Genomic DNA, 22,183 nt, shown 5'->3' with positions numbered 1-22,183 from the left:
CCCTCGCTGGGCCCAATGGGAGAAAGATGCTTGAACACAAAAACAGAGGAGCATCGTATCGAAGAGGCAATAGAGATGACGGTATTACATAACAAAGCTGCTGCAGGCTGACAGTATGTGTGCGTGAGAACAGATTTAAATGTCCGTTTCTATAGCTACAGTGCAGTGAAGTAAGGAACAGCTTCATCTATTGATCAGCATAATGGAGGAGCTCTTACAGAGGGAAGACAATGATTCAAGACTTGACATACAGGACGGAATAAATTACACAACACACAATTTAATTCCTATAAAAGCCATTGTGCCTATTTTATAGTAAGTATGGCACAATGTGGCGGAAGCAGCAGTGCTAAAAGCAGTTGATTGATTAGAATGGCATGCTTCTGCATTTAGCAACTGAAGAGTCAGGGTTTGATTCCAGATAACCGTTTGTTCGCTTTAGGCACGTTTTCCGAACAACCAACTTAATCATCGCCTTTGTCACTCCTACTTCCTTATTTTATTTCAATAATATCTGCTCAATCCACAGAAATAAGAACCAGAGGTTTAAGTGAGCCTTTCGGCTAGCCTTGTGTTGTTCTTTTCTGTGGTCAAGCCACAAATGACATGTTTGGAAACACGCTCAGATCCGTTTGATCAGGACGCCTTTCGCCCGGAGAAGAGGGTCGAGCCATTGGCTATTCAAACAGAGAGAGAGACCGAGAGGGAGAGAGGTGGGTGATGTTGGACGGTGTGATGAATGAGACGTATTTGTATTAAACTCCCCTACGACACGCTGCTGGGAAGCCATCCAGAATCACTCGGCAGTGCCCGTTTGCTGAAGCAGGCCACGTGACAGCCAAATAACTAACATTAAACACTTAAAGACAAAACCGGGACTGGCCTGAAGTCAGCCGGGAGCAGCTAGCCAGCGGTGAGGTTGGCTCCATCCATCACAGTTACAGAGGGGGAAACCAGAGCAGCTGACAGCCAGGGAAACCAGCCACCAGTGTGGCATAACCAAGTGTCAGTATCTGTGTCATATCCAGTGATGCAATTCACTCTGCACACACTTAATCTTTTTATCAAGGAGTTTAAAGTCCCAAGTGTCACATTAAATAAGATCTAAGTCTGTACTTCAGCACTAACAGCCATTGATGAGTGCTGGACTCGATTCTGTCTCATAATGAAGCAATCAAATTGACTTTATTCACAAGAAGAAGAAGGAGAAGGTTTTAATCGTTAATGACATGTCTTTTGTGTGTCTGTGTAATGACTTAAAAGAGTGTTCTTTACGACAGAGGCATTTGTTTGGAAGCATGTCGTTTGATTACACTTCAACATTTAGCCATGGTGGTTACGGCTGGTTTGTCCAAACCTCCAAACAGGATCCTCTCAGCTGCCCAAATCTGGATTTTCTGAGACCTATGAGTCATCAACACTACATTCATGTTTTTCTACAGTTTATGATTAAAGTTGGATGGCACCGGGACAGACAGCAGATTACTTCAACAGAAACATGTTGTTCCATATTAGTATCTGCAGTGCAGTGAAGAAAGTAGGGATTATACAGCACATATTAACCCTTTACAAACTGCTAAATGGGGAGTTATTTTAACACAACACACCGATGGGATGTACAGTAATGATGACATATTGTTTTTCTTTAATGCTCTCTCAGAGCTGCACATATATTCAAGCTTCGCCGCTGTGCCTCGGATTAGGGAAAATCGTTTCGACTTCCACGCCCGTGTCTCTGTGCACGTGCCACCTTGGCTCTGCTATGCCAAAATGCCCATATTCTCCCGCTTACATAATCTGGATTTCCTTTGATGTTGCTTTAGCGTCACGTGGCACTGAAGCAAGCCAGAGAGGAGGCTGGCTAATTCTCTGAGGGTTCCCGGGCAAACTGCCAGAGTCAGAAGTCAGAGTCAGTCTGCCACTCTGGCCGTGGAGGTGGCATCGGCACTGCAGCTTAGGCACGGAAATGATGGGCTTGGAGGCAAACGTGCCCTTGAAAGCTCACAGATTCTCTGAGACCCAGTACATACTAGGGTAAAAAAGTGCTAAAATTCATGTGGTTTTGCAATGCTGATTCTGATGTTTTCGACTGAAGCTGCCAGTGTGCTGCTGCTCCATATTCAATGTCTTAAAATTAGGAAATAAATATATGAATAATATATGAATAAATAAAAACCTGTACCAAAATTAACTATTAGTTCTCTTTCCAATGTTGTTGTTCGAATAAACAGAAAGAGGAGTCTTTTTCATATCTGATATAAAAAAATTGGACCAACATGTCAACATAATATATATATAAATTTGGTGCAAACTAAACATTCCCCCCCCCCCCCAAAAAAATCACTGAAGGATGCAAATCAACTGTTTTTATCTTTCAATGTACACAGACCAGTGAAGCAACAAAGAAATCCACCAACCAATGTGATACACAATACAGGGCTAACCGATGAACTGGTTAGAGACTGAAAATGGAATCCAATGACACCATCAAGATGCTTCGAAAATCAGATCATGGGTTAGAAAAAAAAAGAGAACCCTTTTACACTGCAGAATGTAATAAAACCGACGTGTGAGAGAGAGAAACACCATTAAATAATGATGAACTACTTGAACAAAGACACAGAAAGACAAAAAAAGGTGGAAAATCAGAGGATGGGAGGGAAAATAAGAGGGTTTTGAAGTATTTGTAACTGACATACACACACACATACACACAAAAACACTAATAGCCGCCTGGGAGTCTACCACTTATGCTGCTGACTGGACAAATGGGGCAGAGGATGAGTGATGAGAGGTCTGGGCCAGCGGTCTTGTTTGGGAGTGTGGTTCTGCATGCAGCTCTGCACCTTAACTGAAGCATGTACATCTGTTTATTTTCTTTTTTTTAACATGTCTGCGATTTGTATGCACGTGTGTTTTCGTGACATTTGAAACCCACGTCTGTACAACAAACAGTAGATACAGTGGAAGAGAAAAGTTGCAAGGAAATGTTATCTTGATCAGCTGGAGCTCAAGTGAAACACTTCAGTCTCTTGGGGAACAAGGCAGCTGTGGGTTTCAGCGTCCACGCCCCCACTTTACTCAGCCAGCGGAGGATGTGTGGTCACTGCTTAACATTGAGCCATTAACACAGTTTCATTGGCGGAAAGAGAAAGGATGCAATTACTGCATTGTGTTTGGTAATCCACGACTTTACGCGCGATGACGCTGTAGGCAGGGCGCGACCGGTCTGTTGTGTGCTGATGTGTTATACAGCCTGCGAGCTGGTGAATTCAGGGTCAGTGTTGTGGTACTGAGGGAGTGGACTGCTGTTAAAGTAGCCCTCAAAAAGCTCACAAAAGTGGTGGTGTATTTTTATTCCCCTGAGTGGAGGGAGGGGGTCACTTCAGCAGCCCTTGACATACCAATTTATTTACCCAATCCCCACACACAGGCACACAAAGTAAACACTGAAGGATGCTGGGAAAGGAAAAGATGATGAAATGACAGGTGCATAAAGGGATTGTGCCCTTTTCTCACAGAAGAGCTCGGGGCTGGATTGAGGCTGTTGTAATGTTAATAGTCCTTCTCCTCTTGTACACATCCAGCCACTGAATTTCAAGTATGTTAAAGCACGTTAGGGCTCAGTGTGAAGTCACTCACTAATGGTGAGTTTGCCTTGTTGTTGTGCTGTCCGTAAGAATTATTATACTCTATATCGTCGACTCACATAAAGTAGTGAACAACTGGTGGTCGCTAACCGAGCATTATATACCATCATGCATTGGGCTGAAGGAAAAATGACAGACGAGAATAGATAGAGCAGTCCAACCGAGACAAATCCATTAATGGCAGCGTGAAAATAATATATTTAATGTGAGCAGAGCAAAGCATCACAACACAGAAAATGTGGTACCTTTCACAGTCTAAGCCCTTGACATACGCAGCATCACTGCTGACCGGGGGAATTTCAATTACAACAAATTAGCTAACAATATTTATTTATTATAACAAAAATATGTCAGTTTTAATTAAGGATGATCCATTAGCTGCCAGAGAAAGGACCAGAGAAGTGTCTCAAAGTGAGCTCACTATACAGTGTACATTTGATTTAAGGTAAAATGTATTCTCTTTCTGGTCTCAGCAATTCAGTCCCTGGTGATAAGAACTCATTAGCATACAGTCACACTGACCTGATCCATTTTTGAAACATGGCGAGCACGCAGTGCTATTCATAATGTATTCACAGTAACTGGAAAATAATGGTCATTGATGAAAAGGCCAACATTGTAAGCCATAAAATGCTGTGACACTTTACAGGAACTTGGGGAAATACACTATTTCAGTTTCTTGCTGAGAAATGGATGATAACAAACGACTCATTTCTATGAGTTAAACATAAAGCCAGCGCTAGCAGGCGCTCACTTTAGCTTAGCATAAAGATGGGAGACCCCAACGGACCGTTACAACCTGCAATAGGGGGGTCACATTACCCATGAGGAAGTCAAGCTAGCACCACCTACAACCTAAAAGCATGAAGGTTTTCTTCATGCTAAGCTAAGGCCAATCTCCAGCTCTATTTGCACTAAAATCACTTTCCTCATCCAACTCTTTGCAAGAAAGCAAATTATTATATGTCCCCAAACAGTCCAAACCATTCCTTTAAACTCTTTCTAAAACAGTTTATCACCACTGTACCACATATCGGCAGCTCAATTGTCACACCACAACAACACGTGTTTATCTTGCAATTATTTATTATCACACCTCGTTCGACAAAAAGACTAATCCCTAGCAACAATGTTACAAAACCATACGCTTCTGCTGATTAGGTGAGCAGTGTGATAATTCCATTATCTCTCCTGTGAAGCTGCCTTCAGTGTCTTAGAGAAGTAGAGTAACCGCTGCCCACCCGATACACTTCCAACAACACGCTTGTACTCCGGGTTTCTTTCTTTCTGTTTCTGTATCACTAAAATCCCAAACACCACCAGCCCGTCCCCCTCTTCCTCTCCTATTCACTCCCTCCCTGCAGATTAAGGCTTGGTAACAATGGTGACACAGCAGAGCTAATCCCAAAAGGCTGTGTCATGTGCCCAAAACTGCCAACACAAACACGGCATCTCAGCAGCAAACACAAACAGCTGCGCCTGGTGGGATGTGTGTCATCGCTGCAAAGTGGTCACACTCACTGCTCTGAATTAAAAAACCTTTGTTCATGTTCTGGTCCGTCCTTATTCAAATATTCCTTTTATCTGAAAAGTTGCAGGTACATTCAGCAAAAAAATTAAATAAATTAAGTCTGGCAAATTTTGGAGGAAGAGTTAACCTGAAAGCGCTGCTAACACCTGACCTGAAAACAGCACCACAGTGACCCAGTGTACAGTACGACATGTCAGACTGTGTCTAGTACAGCATGAAGACCCCAATAAAGAGCGGATTAAAAATTCAACATCAGACAGCTTGTGTCCTCGATATGGTTCGAACATAAAGTTCTACCTCCAGGTTGTAAGCATGACTCACACTCTCCCACACTAGATTCCTCCAGGCTTTTCACTGCTTCTGAGCCTACAAGCCAGCAAAAAGCCCCACAACAGCAGAGACAAGTTGCTATGCGAGCTACGCAATAGGCAATAGAAGTAGTTGAGGGAGTGGGGAAGTGGTGGTGGTGGTGGTGGTGGTGGGGTTTGACCATCTTGTTACAGCCACAGTGATGCAGGCTTACTGAAAGTCCTGAGAAAATGCAAAGTGTTCTCTTTGTGAACGCAGCTCTGCTTATGAGGCGAACAGGCAGCCCATGAGCTGGAGGAGGAGGGGGTGCTGGGTAAAATGGCAGTGCAAACATAAATGGGAAGCGATGTGCGGAGAGGAGTAAGTAGATGGAGGCAGGGATACGTACTGCTGTAGAGGGTGTCGATCCAAGAGAGCCGAGGCAGGCCACGAGCACTGGGGGGCTCCATCCTTCCTTTTCTCTCCCTGTCTCTCTGCTTCTTTTCCTATTTCTTCCGTCCTCTTCTGTTGCTGCCTTTCGCGTCGCCTCTTCTCTCTTCCTTATCCTTGACAAACTGCCTTCATCTCGCAGGGAGAAGCAAAAAGAATCATTTGGGAAGAATGTCAGCACGGCACCCCGGGGTCCAACAGGCAGACGAGCGAGCGAGGGAGCGAGCCGGAGCAGCAGTGTGTGGGTGAGTGGTGAGAGAGAGATTAAACAACAGGCTGGAGACGACCACCGCGCACCGTTGCTAGGGGAAGGGAGAAGCACTCCCTCTCTCTCTCTCTTTGGCTCGCTCGCTCACTCCCATCCACCCCTCCTCTCTCTCTTGATTCTGCGTGAATGGCTCAGCAGCCTCCGTCTCTCTCTCTCTCTCCTCGCAGCGATGCAGGATGACTGTGTCCCAATGAGGTTGTGTCAAACGTGAATTATCCGTCTCTCTGCTCTTCTCTCCTCAAATGATGCCAAATCCAGAGTTAGGTTCACGGTGTCGTTCTCCTTTAGGTGAGCAGCTCATGTAGTTCAAACTTAATTGCTTCACCTCTTGCAAGGGATCTTTAAAAGAACCTGACTCTTTCAGATATTTGTCTCAAGCCACTTCCTGTCTTCTCTTTTGGTTTTTCTATGAACCCAGATTAACTGAAGGAAGCATGAACATGCTGTACGCAAATTAGAAAAAAATAAACAGGCAAAAACAACGATGCTTCACAACCATTAAGAAAAAGGAATACATTGGAACGAGCAGGAGCACAATTTTTTAATTTCTAGTCCTTTTGTGCATCATTCCAGGTGGAAGGGGATGAGGCACCGGATTTACAGTCCAGTTTAGTCCTAACGTGGGAAAATGACATCTGAAAAGCATCATTTAAATAAAAAATGTTTAAATGTATTCAACATGCTGTACATGTAGACAGATTAGGAGGAACTAATCCACAGAGAGATTTGGTTACCTGGTTTTAACATGATGCAGCTCAAGATCACTGCAGCTGGACTGCTGCACACACAAGTCAGTCATTAAGCTGTTTCAGATGTCATCGCGTTTTAAGCTGCTGTTCCCGTAGGCTTAACACCCCCCCCCCCCTCCCTGTGTGTGTGTGTGTGTGTGTGTGTGTGTGTGTGTGTGTGTGTGTGTGTGTGTGTGTGTGTGTGTGTGTGTGTGTGTGTGTGTGTCATCTGAGGAAAGGTGGTTGGACAGAGCTGATACAGTATTAACATATATCAAAAATAATATGTACGGTACTACAACAACAAGAGACAAATCATTTTTCAATCCCATTTGACTGTGCTATTAATTACACGTACGATGTTTGTCACGTTAAAATATCATTTTGAAAGTCAAGAACGTCACACACTGTGGTTAGTTTGTCGCTGTGTCATTTAATTTTGTGTGAAACCGATGTTTGCTTGGCATGCTAGCTAGCTAGCTACGAACTGAGCTATGTTCCATCTCAAATGTAACGTTATCTAATGTGTTTTATCCAGCGAGCCTTTTTAGCCGGGAAGCAAAAAATTGAGCCAGACCTGTTAGTGTAAGTACATCAGGTATGAAACACACAGGCATCATCGCTTTAGAGAGAGACGTCACTTATGCAACTTTTGTGTGACTTTTGTTATGTATAAAATTATATTTTAAATTGACGAACATCATGTGTAATTCAGGCCACAATTAATAATCTATTTGACTGTCGTACAGATGAGGTCCCATGGTGGGACTTAGCCTCTCTATACAATAACAAATGTACTGGTTAAATGGAAAACATACCGACAGCTAACATGTAGCTGAATTTTTACTTCTAAAAATAAGTAGAAAAATAAAATAGAAATAAATATTTTTGATATTGCTTGGTACAAACAATGATACAGACATGCAGAGATATGGTTACAGTAGCCTACAGCGTTCACCAAGTCACGAAAGCAAAGAAAACAATATTCTGTCATTAAACAAGAATTACATCGTTGGCTGTATTGATTTTCAAATGATCTCTCTGTCAGAGTTTAATGGGCTCGTTAGCTTGTGTAGCACATTAGCTCTCCTGTTGCGTCCCAGAGACAGAGCTGACAGCATCGCCACACAGCGCCCTCTCTTTTCATCAGACACAACCGGCTCTGTTTATGAACGCATGTGTGACAGAGGAGAGAAATTAGAGACGAGCATCGTGCCAGCGGCAACAAAGCCTGATATGAAACCCTGTCTGGTCCACTCCTCCCCCCTTCATCCTCTTCAAACCAGCATGGGGGAGGAAAGACGAGAGGGTTGAGAGGCAGAAAAACTTCAATTAGGACACAAAGGCTGACAGGAGGCACTACCCCCTCCTCCTGCACCCTCAGCAGGCAGAGCACCGGGCCCGAGCCCCGCTCTTTGTCTGGCTACACATCTCTTATGTGCCAGCTGGAGGAAACACACATGCATTCAACGACAGGGCGCCCCCAGAGCTCGTCTAGCTAGAGGTCATATATGTGTGTGTCAAGGCATTTAATGTGTTAATGTATGTCAGGGTTATTATTAATGAATATAAATGTGGCATTATGGAAAAAAGCCACACTGGCATGACAAAAGCATGCACACACATAAGGTTAAAAAGAGAACACACACACACACACACACACGCACGCACACACGCACACGCACACACACGCACACACGCACAGGTTCAGGTCAAGGGAAAGCCAAGCAGGCGAAGAATAACGTAGGGTTGATGAGTGGCACTTCATCAAAAATAGATTCATCTACTGTACAGCCTGACACATCCTTTGTCTTTAATCTGGGACAATAGTGCGTCTCACACACACACACACACACACACACACACACACACACACACACACACACACACACACACACACACACACACACACAGTTAGAGGTATTGGTAGGTGTGTGTGTGTGTGTGTGTGCATGTGTACCTGTCTTCTGAGGTTTGGGGCTGCCCACCTCCCCCACGTAAACGTCTCATCAGTCACAGGACAGAGCCAAACAAAGAAAACACACACGTTTCATGTTCTCACAACACACGCGCGCACACACACACACACACACACACACACACACCACACACACCACACACACCACACACACCACACACACCACACACACACACACACACACACACACACACACACACACACACACACACACACACACACACACACACACACACACACACACACACACACACACACACACACACCAAGCTGCATGGTAGTCTTCCTCGAGCATCACAAACTTACATTTATCAAATATTAATCGGCAGTTAAGCTGTGTAGTAAAAGGGCCCATTACCAACCGTCTCTACACCCTGTTGTTTATACACGCACGCACATACGCACACACACACACACATACACACACACAACCAGCTTGCACCGCTGGTTCAGGAGAGAGCAGGTGAAGTATGTGTCTAGGTGCAGATGTTGGGGGAGCAGTCCGGCTCTTTGTATCAGCAACAACAAAGCTTAACACATCAGCAACGCTTCATTCTCCATAAAGGTCAACATTCAGCAACACTCCATAAAGTGAGTGAATGAGTGTGTGTGTGTGTGTGTGTGTGTGTGTGTGTGTGTGTGTGTGTGTGTGTGTGTGTGTGTGTGTGTGTTTCTGTGTGTTGGTATTAAGGCTGAGCAGATGGATTGAATGGATGGATACGATCTCGACTTCAGGCTATCATAATTTTAAATGTCTCCACATCGACACTGGTTTTCCAAGGAAAAGGCAGTGCATTGTGTCGGTTCACCAGTCTAAAATAAACTCGTATAGATATTTGCAAAGAGAGACGATACATCATTTGTCACTGTGGCAAGAAATATGGATTACAACACAAAAAAACAGACTAAAATCCATCCCTCCCTTTGATCGTGCATGTAATCCCACTGTGAGCAACCTACTGTACTGTAAGATGCTCACGGGCATATTTAGGCTTCACAAAGTCAAATGGGATTTAGAGGTCCTCTCTGCACCACATATTCCCACAGGAAATCTGATTATTCACTCCCCCGTTTCCACTAGAGAACATACATGTTCAATAAGCCACATTAATAAGCCTCTATGCATCTAAAAAACAACTTTAAACCATCATGGACTTAGAGCTTGTGTTTACAGAATGAAACAATCTACACACAATATGAGTGAAACAGAACATTAATCATATTTTTTTGCTTATATGAAAATGTAATCTGATCACACCGATTGAGCATTTCTAATAAAATGTGGGTTGATCAGAACAAAGCCTGATGGGGACAGACAGACTGTTTGGGAAAGGAAATGTAAAAGCTTCCATGAACTGGCTGCAGACTGATCCAACGCTGTGTTGGAAACAAAAACAGTCATTTATTTAAGCAAGACTGTTACATGCTCTTAACTTGAAACTTTAATAGGTAAAGATTTCCTGTCACAGTCTGGAGGGAGATGGTGGTCAGCACCAGGCCGGTTTGAGTAAGAGTGTGTGTGTTTCTCTCAACTGCACAAATAAGTGACTGGTCTGTCCTCTATGTATTTTATGATCACTATTTTTTTCTCCATTAATTTTAAGTTTTATCACTAAACTAATAAAGTAATTTATCCAAAAATTAATTATTTGATTCTTCCATTATTTCTTCGTCTACTCCGATGTCTGTGTTTGTTATTAGAATAACAATATTTGTACATGAGTTTAATTGTTAACACTTTATGACAACTGACCTCTAGTCGCCATTAACATCTACAGTAAACAGACGAAAACCAGTATGAGCATTTTGTGTGCGTGTGTGTGTGTGTGTGTGTGTGTGTGTGTGTGTGTGTGTGTGTAATTGGCCCACCAGCCAATCAGACTGCCACCCCGCCATCCTCTCTGTTCTACCCAGATACCCCTGCCCCACCCCTCTTACTCTTCTTCCATATTTCGACCCTAACCCCAGGCCTGGAGGGGGATTGGGGGGGGGGGGGGGTCTGTTGATAGCACTGATTTTCCAGTCACCAGCTCACTCTTAGGGGCGGGGCAGCAACACAGAGGGGGGCAGGTGGTATGTGTGCCATTCTGCCCCTTCCTCGCCCCTGCTTTTGCCACTACACTAACTAGATGAGGATAAAGTAAACTGCAGCGAGAGAGAAAGTGAGAGAGAGAGACATACATACACACATACATGCCAGGGGCTCTGTGTATTTAACCACTATTTGACACTTAAAGATACAACATATTATTATAATTCATCCGGTGAATGTCTGTCCAAAATTTCACAGTAATAATTTCCTCTTAAATCTCATACCAGCGTAATATCTTTGTAATAAAGAATTAAAACTTGACAAATATTTCAAATAGCAAATAGCATAGTTGATGTACAAGATCACTGCTAACATTTAACTCATAATGTTAACACAGAGGCAAATGCCAACACAAAGTTAATTATCCTTTCTAACGATGTATGTGTCCGTTTGAGAAACTCTCCAAAGTATGGACTGGAGAAGGAAGACGATATATTCTCTAGCTATATGTTTTTTAGACTCATCCCTTTGTTTTGGGGGTTGGGGGGAAGATGGCAGCAGGAATGAGCAATGACTATGCATTATTAAAAAGCCCAGAGTGCACTTGTGATGAGCGTCTGCTTGTTAAATGGGAATGCCTGAAATCATCTGGGGCGTTTTTTTCCCATTGTTTGTTATTGTCGTTTCTATTTTATCTTTAAGTGAAATGGTGTGATAAGCCCCATGGGGTTTGTTTTTATTTGTCTGTCAGCCGTGTTTGTCATAATCACTGGATTCTTTCAACATCAATTATCGGTTTCATCACGGTGAAAATGCACCAAGACTCATTCATCCAACACTTCCCAATACATCTTCCTCTTCTCTGTGTGTTTTTGTATGTTTTTAGAATAAGAATATTTGTCTTTAATTGATAACACTTCATGACTTTTGCCCTCTCGCCATTATGTGTGGTTGTGTGTGTGTGCATGGCACATCACAGTATGTGCTCTGGCTGTCAAGTTCCCCTATCACCTCATTTGCCCTGAATCCCCCGCCCCCCATTCCTTCACCGGCCAATTACGTGGAGCTGACCTGTCTGGCCGACCACTCTGACATATCTGTGTGTGTCTGCTGTTTCTATATTAAACCAGCCTCTGATTTATGATAAGATAGAGCTTCCTTAAATACAATCCTGTGCCTGTTTGTGTCAAGGAGAGAGACTGAAGAGGGGACAAAGAGATCGAGGAGTGAGAGAGAGAGAGAGAGAGTGTGTATGTGAATATGAAGGGGAGAGAGAGAGAGAGAGAGACAGAGAGAGAGAGAGAGAGAGAGAGAGAGAGAGAGAGAGATGAAAGAGAGGGAGTGTGTATGTGAATATGAAGGAGAGACAGAGAGAGAGAGAGAGAGAGAGAGAGAGAGAGAGAGAGAGAGTGTATGTGAATATGAAGGGGAGAGAGAGAGAGAGAGAGAGAGTGTATGTGAATATGAAGGGGAGAGAGAGAGAGAGAGAGAGAGTGTATGTGAATATGAAGGGGAGAGAGAGAGAGAGAGAGAGAGAGAGAGAGTGTATGTGAATATGAAGGGGAGAGAGAGAGAGAGAGAGAGAGAGAGAGAGAGAGAGAGAGAGAGAGAGAGAGAGAGAGAGAGAGAGAGAGTGTGTGTTGGTGTATATGAAAGAGAGAGAGAGTGTGTATGTGAATATGAAGGAGGGGGGAGAGAGAGAGAGAGAGAGAGAGAGAGGGAGAGAGAGAGAGAGTATTCATCCCATGCCAGCTGAATTCCCTTTGATCTATTGAGGTCAATGTGGAAATCATCTGAATCATGCTGTGATTGGACAGACACTAGATAAGGAGAACTGGCCACCAACACACACACACACAGACACACAAAGACACACACGCGTGCAAACACACTATAAAGCGTCTCATGTGTTATTTATGCCGTTTGCTCATCATCTGTGTTTGTTTGTTGCACAGATAAGCTTCACGTTTCCTCCTTCACAAACTCACTGTGTCACAGGGCGCTTGTCTCTTATTTTGAAATCAGCCCTCTGTCTCTCATTTGTGTGTTTGTGTGTAAATTAAATAGTTTTCTGATGTGACTGATTTCATCCAGCGCCTGCCAGAAACAACATCAGGTTTCAGAGACAGACGCACACATCACTAAGGTGAACAGGGGGAACACCAAACTCACTGATGTCTGAATAAAGACCTGCTGCACTCTAGTGTTTAGTTTCTGTCAGCACAATATCAGGGGCAGGCGTGAAGATCTTCAGTGTGTAATGGTGAGGAGGGATAATAATCAGGAACTTACGCATTTTACGTGCTGATAAACGCAACCTGAAGCCCATTTCTACACATCCGTTTCTGCACGTGTAACTGCTGTGATTATCAGGAAGGCTGCCTGAAAGCGAGTGACCTACAATTCAATCCTGTGCCTGAATGCATCCTGTGTAGTCAAACACACAGCACTGAAGCCGCTGTGCTCACGTTACACCTCTAGTGTAAACACAGTGTAACACTGCTCACAAATATAAAAGGGGATGCATATAGAGAATCATTTGTTTTCTTACACACAGTGTTATATTTGTGTGGCCACTCATAACCACTAACAAAAAATAATACAAAGAAAATCATACAAACAAACACTGAAACACTACAGAATTAAAACAACCACATCACAGCTAAACTGCAGATGTCCACACGAGGGCGCTGTGTCCATCTCCTCTACATGCCACAATCCCATTAGATCCCCTCTGGTTAGGGTGTGCCGCCACTAGCATTGTCACACAGGTCTTTGAGCAAACAGGACCTCAGTTCACCTGTTCACCTTCGGTCTAACCGTTAGTCTGATCACTCTCGGAAGATCGGAGGAGTCAACAACCGTTTGTATCAACTCCTGTTCTCCCGTTGAATGGTTCAAAGTCACATTTGAAGGCATTAGAGCTTTATTTGAGTGATAAAATGTGACACAGGTGAGTGAGCTTCATGCTGGAGCTGCAAAACAGAGAGTGAGAGCTGTGGAACAATCAGCAGATCTCTCCATGGGTCTGTTTTAGACTTGCTAATGAATGTATGAGCAACAGCCATTTCTCCAGAGACCCCTGCAAACACACTGCTGGAAGATTACATGAGCAATCTTCTCCTATGCTAAAATAAACCTCGACATCATGGATTTTAGCACTAACGTCATGAAGCATCTGAAGAACATGTCCTGTTCTGGTTTCTAGACCCTAAAGTGAATACACCAACGTCACATTTACGCACGATAACCACCCACCTCACCACATCTGAGGGGCAGAACAAACCACCAGGTGACTTCTTTCAGTGTGCAGGGGCTGCGAGGAATCAATGAGACCCTCTTTATATACGGAGCAAAAGCCACGTGCAATAAAATGAAGGCGGTGTTTGGAAAAGTTGTAGCATTAGTGCGGGCTAAAACATAATCCTAAGAGCAAACAGCCGTGTGTTGAGTTGCTCTCAGGTCATTCGCCAGGACCGGATGTGCAGCTAGAAACCTGCAAACCAGCACACAGCGTCTGGTCCTGCAGGGACTTCCTCAACTCTGTGTGTGCACACGGCTTGAATAAATGCTTTCTGCTGGAGTGATCTTCTTACAGGTACAATGCCATGCCTTTACTGTTAACCCTATACCTGCAGGCAAGGTGAGATAGTGTTTCCACATGGGATCACACACACGGTGACACTCAATCCACACATCAGGAGCTCCTGTGACATGAAACTCTTAGTCAGATAACCGGTATACAAGCTTTCCCAGTCTGACTGTCTATTGATAAATGATATTTGTATTATGTCGGGGCATAACTGAAGCACCATGTGGTTTCAATTACGCAATGTAAAACTTTCAATTCACCTATCTGTGCATTTGTCTCGTTTTTTTCGATTCCCACCTAATACTACGAGGAAGTGAAAGTGATGAGCGTAGCAAAGGAAGTCCTGAAGACACTATGTAGTGCACTGGGACAGGGAACTGAGAATCCCTTCATGTCGCGAGTACAGGTGCTTGAAAACCGTTATACTTCAGTGAGGGCCAACGCTTCATTAGTTCCTCGGTGTGTAGCAGACAACAAAAATAGCTTTCTTGACAAGGAAGCAGAAGGGAAGAAGGGACAAAGGCTGGCAAGAAACGGTGTCTTGTAGCGCTGAGAGAGAATAACTTGGTGTTCAGGGGAAAGTCAGGACATGAGATCCACCTGCTGTGACAGCTATAAAAGCCAGAGGTCTGAGCCAAGGCTTCTTAAAGCTTGGGGCAGGTAACACTGGTGGAAAGAGTAAGCTAGATAAAAAAAAGAACCGCAGCACAACAGAAGATGAAGTCACGGTAAAGGTCGTTAAATCTAGCGAGAATGTCACCAAGCCGGCAACCGTTACAGGCCGTGATTAATTGATTGCTGTTGTGATGTAAGGAGAATTTCAACAAATGTAACAAGAGCTTTTCTGCAATACATAACCCACCCTCGCTCTAATGGAGGTGACATTTCCCCCGTGGCTGCCATCTGACGCAGTAACACTGTCACCATGAGAACTTTGCACACCAGCAGGGAGAACACGAGGCCCACATTGAGGAACAGAACAAAACCAAGACTGTAACCACCACTTATTTACTGGACATTTAACACACCATCATCATCCTGCGTTTATTGGGATTTGGGGTCTTTTTGTTGCATGAAGCTCTCGATGCATTGGGAACTCGCAGCTATTAAATGTCAACGTTAGTCTCCTTATACTCATATAAAACAAGTGAAGAAGGAACACTTGGTGTTAAGATAATGTTTTCTGTTCCAGTCTGAGTCAGCATGTGTTGACCACTGCACCCACACTGGCCAACTAACATCAACTTCCTTCTGCAACAAGTGATCGACCAAACACACCACTCCTGCTAGAAAACATGACAACTTTAACTGCTAATACAATTATTTACAATTATAATTGTATTGTCTTTCCAGAACAGAATAAGCTATGATAAGTGTACCGAGACTGATGGCATCACAGCGCTCACCCTTGTTAATGAGCGGATTTCAGACGTACTCTCAAACTGCTACACAGTTGATGGGTGAAGTTGTGCTCGGGTTATGATAATAATAAAAGAATAAAAAGAAAAATGAAAAATTAAGGAATAACTTTGTTAATAAATTGTAAATATATTGAACACTTTGGGGTTCCACAGTACATTGCACATTGTTTTTGTATTTTTTGACGATTATGTGGATAATATTGTGTATCAAAAATATTGTGGGCAGGATAATCATAACATTACATTTCCATATTGTACTATGCATAGCTTGCAGAGAGAGAGAGAGAGAGAGAGAGAGAGAGAGAGAGAGAGAGAGAGAGAGAGAGAGAGAGAGATTGTGTATGCCTGCATACAAGCTGTGTAGTGTTTTACACATTCTTTACATATTAGTAGTAGTAGTTAACAGGTTTTCCTTTCATTTCTGCATTTACAAACCAATAACCGTGAGATCAATTAACCTTGGCTTTCATATGAACACACCAGAGGTTGCTGTATGAATCAGTGAACTGACAGGAAAACCACCACTCTCTGCCGCCCTTCTATTCTGCAGCTGCTCATCTCAACTGTTTGCACTGAGAGATTTCACATCCAGAGTGAGTGTGCATTTCCTGTACTTTCCTGTATTCCCCCAGTGTAAAACCCTAGCGCCAAGACATAAACTGAAGGAAAGACAGTGAGCAAGATAGCGGGTTCATTTTGGGTGTGGGTTTACAAGATGGGTTAACTCAGGGTGAGGGAGGGAAAAGGAGAGCTGATCCATAGCAGGGAGTTTTTTGTTGGTGGATGGAGGGTACAGCTCCACCATCTCCTCTGGTCACGTTTAAAGCCTTCCCAGCATAGCTACGTCCTGAATCGCAAACCCCAGGGAGGTCCACGCCTTTGTTGATTCGAGGAATGGGTGCACAAGCATGTGCAAAGGGCAGCGTGCCAACGTCCCGTTAAACAGTAGGCTGGTGGGAAATCAGGTAGTGTCAACAAAAGTCTACTTTTATGGAGTTCATATTGTTGTCAGGACCAGACTCGCTCCAGTGAAGCCATTGCTGTCTGGAGACAAACTGTTTGTCTATTCATATTTTGGGGTAATTTCCTGTTTTCCATCTCAAATGACATTTAGTCACTGAATCCACAGAACATGAAAATCGCCACGTTGCCTCCCAACCACTTTCATTACTCACAGTCTCAGCAGGTAATGACTGTGGCTGCTGACGTCAGCAGACTGCAGGAGGACATTGCAGCATCGCATCACGGGATTATACGTGTTTAAGTGCACTGAGGGAAATCTTGCTGTGATAAAACAAAGCCCCTTAGAGGTAACCGCACTTCTGTCAACGTCACCAGGTTAAGTGTATGACTGCTGTAGATGATTATTCAGGGTGTTTTGATTGATGTGTCATTGAACAAGCTATATGTATACATAGATATGAAAGCATCAGGCAACATTAAAGTTCAACACCTCAGATATAGCGCAACGGTCAACTGCTGCAACCATCTTAGAAAACCAGCAATGATGCTGCAAAACCCACACGTCCTCCTCTATCACAGACATCCTGTCTGCCTGCACAACCAAGATGACACATTCATCACCAAGGTAACACAGGGACAAGCCAGACCATAAATAGTACTTTAGTTGTGAGGATGTAAAGCCTGGATTATTCTGCTGTCTTCACTTTGAAAAGATATTAGGATGTGAAAAACTATCCCATTTTTCCCACCGCTGCTTCACAGGAGCTTGTAGGGGGAAATGTAAAAATCATCATATATAACACATGCACTGGCCAGACCGGCTATGTCAACAGAGCACAGAGAATATCAGATTACAACACACACACGGCCAAACAGTAGTTGGCTTCTAAATTAATGTTGTGAATTTGGAATTGAGTTCCTTAAAGTCAATGACTTGTCAAAGCATAGTGAGTAAGAGAGGTGACATCTTCAAATGTATTTCCAGCCAGCAGGGCCTAAGGTGACATCTTCATATCGCTTTTTGACCAATCAGTTCCTTTATTTGCTGCCATCAAGAGGCAAACAAGAAGCCACCGGAGCAGCCTGACCAGCTCTGCAGCAGCATTGCTTGGGAAAGATCTCAGTATTTGGAGATTGACTCTGATTAGTTCTTCTGCCGACATTCTTAGAGGACTTTCTGCCTCAGGAAAGCCTTCACTTTGCAGTAACCCACTGTAGGAAATGAACTGTCAGAATGGCCATTGATGAAACATACAAACCAGTGTGTACACGGGATAAACGAGGCCTCAAAGCCTGAAAACTGTAACTCGCAGCTTTTTATGAGAAATACACAAGCCAATTAAACAGTCTGCGCTTCCATTCGCAGCAGAGCGCTAGAGTGGAGACAACATGACAGGCCCATAGTTCCCTTGCTGCACATGCTGTTCAGGACGGGCCTGGACAAGCCCTGCTTATCTGAGGGAAGAAGGAGCCGACAGGGAGAAGGAGAAATATGTGTCATATTCTGCAATCACTCTCTCGCAAACTGGAGTGACAAGAACAGGTTTGTCCTCCTGTTTTCCTCACTGAGCACAGCTAGTCAACAACCACCAAGCATGCAGCCACCTGATTTCCAACAGTAATGACAAGTTATTTCATCATTACTCACAAAAATGCACAAAGACATGAAATCTGTAACCATTAACATGCTGCCAAGTCAGCCTGGTAACCACTACTTTTATTACAGCAGCAGTTCATCATGCCAAACAGCACTACTGTCGGGGGGGAAATGATTTCCTTATAAATAACCCCTGTGAATAGAAGTGGTGATCTGATTTTGAAGCTACTGGAAAAAGCATTAATGCAATCATTTTTCTCTTCCACCATGTTGGATTTGATCAATATCCCACCTTGTGAATCTGTGCATTTACACTCTGGGTCTAATACGGTTCATATACAGCTTATACACTGCAGAGCTCACATTGTATGTTTAGACGGGACCTTCACTCTAAAGACTTTAAATCCGAAGCGATACTTCCACAGTCAAGAACCGAAACACAGAATATCTCTCATTGGTATTACCGTTTATGGAATGACTCATCTTCAAATGTTGCCTGCAATATCAGTATTACAATATCAGGCCTTGTTTTGCCTCTTCTGGCTATTTTTCTGAGCTACCAGCTGACAGAGAAGTGTGTTATACGTAAGAGGAAGAGGAAACGGAGCTCTACGCTGGGTCATCCTCTTGGTAAAGTGTCTTAAGAACTTACAGCTCTTCATTAAGTGAACCAAAAAAATAAAAAAATAAAAAGATCACATTCACTCTGCCAGCTGAAACTTCATCAGCGATTACAAAGAGTCGTCACACTTTACCGGGACGCGTGCAGATCTAAAAACATTTCTCTATGCAGATCAAAGTTGCTGCGGGCTAAAAATAAACAAGGTATTACACCTCATCCTACCTTGAGCTTGCAGCTTTTTTACGCCGTGCTTTAAATAACCTTAAAACTGTTCATCACTGTGAATAGTTGCTGCATGCTGGTACAAATGCACCAAGCTAATGCAGAACAAACACCAGTGAAAACTACTTCTGAGTGAGATTTTTTAATCAAATTCAGCAAAACGTCGGTTAACCGCCTTAAAATAACAGTGAAGTGCTCCGGGTTTGCTGTGAATCAGAGGTGAATCACGCCACACAAAGAGGCCAGACCTGTGGCTTCAGACATGCATGACCTGATGGATGAACTCTTCCCAGCAAACGCACGCTAAACAAAGGCGATAGCGTGAGCAAGACCCCTGGTATGAGCCCACCGCGGATGTGTATGTGCCTGTGGGAGTAAGAGGGGACTGCATCCCATAATGCCAAGTGACCAGGAACTAGACAACCATTGTTACTTCAATTAAAAAGCTCGACCTCGCGGGCAAGTGGGCAGAGGCCCTGAAAATGTTTCTAGTTCTTCCCACAGCTCAAACACACCCTCCATTGTTTAATAGCCACAATAAAGTCTTCCCACTGATTATTTCCTGTTTGTCAGATCAAAACATCATTATGCTGCTGGACAACCAAGATGGAATGGACTAAGAGACTTACAGTAAGTGTTCATCCAAACCGACCCACAGCTTTATGGGAAAATATATCCCCTCACCCACTAGAATGGAAGACAAACAGTGTGCCATGAATGGGAAACAATGCAGATGTTTTATTTTCTCCCATTCTCTTCCAATTTTGGATTTGAGATAAGAAATCAGAAGACGCTCTCACAGTGAGTCACGTCCAACGACTTTCTTTGAGAGCTTTTTTTTAAATTACAACCCTCAAATATGACACAAACCATTTTCAACTATTGCTTCAAATTATTTGTACATCAAATCAAACGGAGAGTGTCTTCCTCATTCAGTGTAACATTACAGCAAAGCTTTAACATCAGTATTGCACTGGTGTCTCGTACCTGAAGGTCTCACTGACTAATACTTCTATAATTTGAGATTCTTGCTTCTAATACTATAAAGCCATTTCCGAAAATCCTCTTATAAATCTCAGACCAGTTAATACCCAGCAAATCCCTTTAGTTATCATTAGATTCCATCAAACGAACTACAACAAAATTAAACTATGAGCTAACAATTAGTACTAACCCACCCATAATCCCTGAATATTAAAGGGCCAAACAGACTGGGGCTGTACAATTGTCACAATGTATTTTCTGCTCGCAAAGCCTTCCTCAATCTATTCTCATGTCCAAGTTAGTCATTGTAGTCTTGACTCATGACAAGCCGACAATCCGCGTCAACATTGCCACACTTTCTTGAGGAAGTCTCAAAGTCATGCTCCAGCATCCTTTTGTGAATCCATGCTTTCCGGATTAGCCAAAGGTCAGGTCCTAGATAGACTACTGAATGTGGACTGCCTCACACAAGGAACATACTGTACACTATGGATGGGACGATAAAGGATTTCTGTTGTTGATTGCAATAAAAAAAATAAACTCACAATAAGTTGATTGTGGTAAATTTCCATTATTGCGATAATCAGAATTATTGTTATAAGTGATATTTAAGCTCACTATCATGGTAGGGAAGTGACAAATAGAGCCTGATTTAAACATTACAGCATACAAAAATACATTCATTAAATGTATTCAGGGAGACTTTTTGATTTATGATCATCTTATTCAAGATTATTTGATTGTTTTTCACTAAAAAGGATGTTTACTTGATGTGAGAGCAATAAAATCCCGTTCTTTCTTGACAAAATGTGATTCCAGTATATTTAAGTGCCATTTTGACAGTTTTAAGCATATTTTGATTATCGTAATCGGGTTCCTTCTGTGTGGAGTTTGCATGTTCTCCCCGTGTTAGTGTGGGTTCTCTCCGGGTTCTCCGGCTTCCTCCCACAGTCCAAAGACATGCAGGATGGGGATAGGTTCATTGATGACTCTAACTGTCCTGTAGGTGTGAATGTGAATGATTGTTTGTCTCTACATGTCGGCCCTGGGATGGACTGGAGACCTGTCCAGGGTGCCTTCACCCAATGTCAGCTGGGTTCGCCCCCCTTACGACCCTGAATACAGGATAAACGGTTGACGATGGATGGATGATTATCAGGACAATTATTATGGCCACGATAATCCTGACATGAAGTTTACATATTGCCCCATGGCTACTGTACACGCGATACAACAGCAAACTCTATAATTCTGTTACATATTGTGCAAAAAGCACATAGAACAACTTTGGTAAGCCATTTATCTACATGCTTAAAATGCAATGCTTGAGCAGGCGATTACACAGGAAACACTTTCCTTATCAGTACTGTGGTCATTTATTTCTTCCTGTTTATTTCCTTACACCAAAAATAATGTTAGTTTGCGGCAAACTTTGTGGTAAGAGTTATTGATTTCCCAGATCTGACACCTACACCACTTCCTTTAGTTTAGGCTGCTTTAAGTCGGGTCCTGGGCCAAACTTAACAGGGGTCTCTTCTTTTGACATGACCACTCCAAAAAGGAGGAGCTGGATGATCACCACAGGAGGAGAAATTAAATCAATCGCATAACACTGTTCACATATTTGTTAGTGACTGCATTAAAAAGGACAGTGAATGAGGCTGGGCTTTAATATTGACCAGCTGGTCAGTCTGAGGTGAGCAAAGTGCAATGCAACACATTACTGAAATATACCACATTTAATCAAACGGACACTTCCATCTGTAGAGCTGTGTTAGTTGCCGTATGTGTTGCCAGCATCAAGATATGTTGAGTTACCTGCAGTCAGGCCCCTGCAACACCTGGGCCCCAGGAATC

The 22,183-nt window shown here is 43.2% G+C and overlaps 1 protein-coding gene across 3 annotated transcripts in view; it reads right to left on the bottom strand.

Annotated features, from left to right (window-relative positions):
* Window positions 1-22,183, bottom strand: part of abr (ABR activator of RhoGEF and GTPase) — a 111,523-nt gene that overhangs the window by 88,254 nt on the left and 1,086 nt on the right. Inside the window, exon 1 of one of the 3 annotated variants that reach the window (XM_084029779.1) lies at window positions 5,879-6,034. The exons of the other annotated variants lie outside the window; for them this stretch is intronic. Coding sequence (XP_083885905.1) covers window positions 5,879-5,939 — 61 coding nt within the window. The 5' untranslated portion in view covers window positions 5,940-6,034. Of the gene's footprint in view, window positions 1-5,878; window positions 6,035-22,183 lie in introns of those variants that run through there. 3 annotated transcript variants of the gene reach the window in all.

This window comes from Eutrigla gurnardus (genome assembly GCF_963514095.1).
Source record: "Eutrigla gurnardus genome assembly, chromosome: 15".
NCBI classification, from domain to species: Eukaryota; Metazoa; Chordata; class Actinopteri; order Perciformes; family Triglidae; genus Eutrigla; species Eutrigla gurnardus.
Note: the sequence above shows the minus strand (reverse complement) of the source record. Positions and strands in the feature narration are given on the sequence as shown.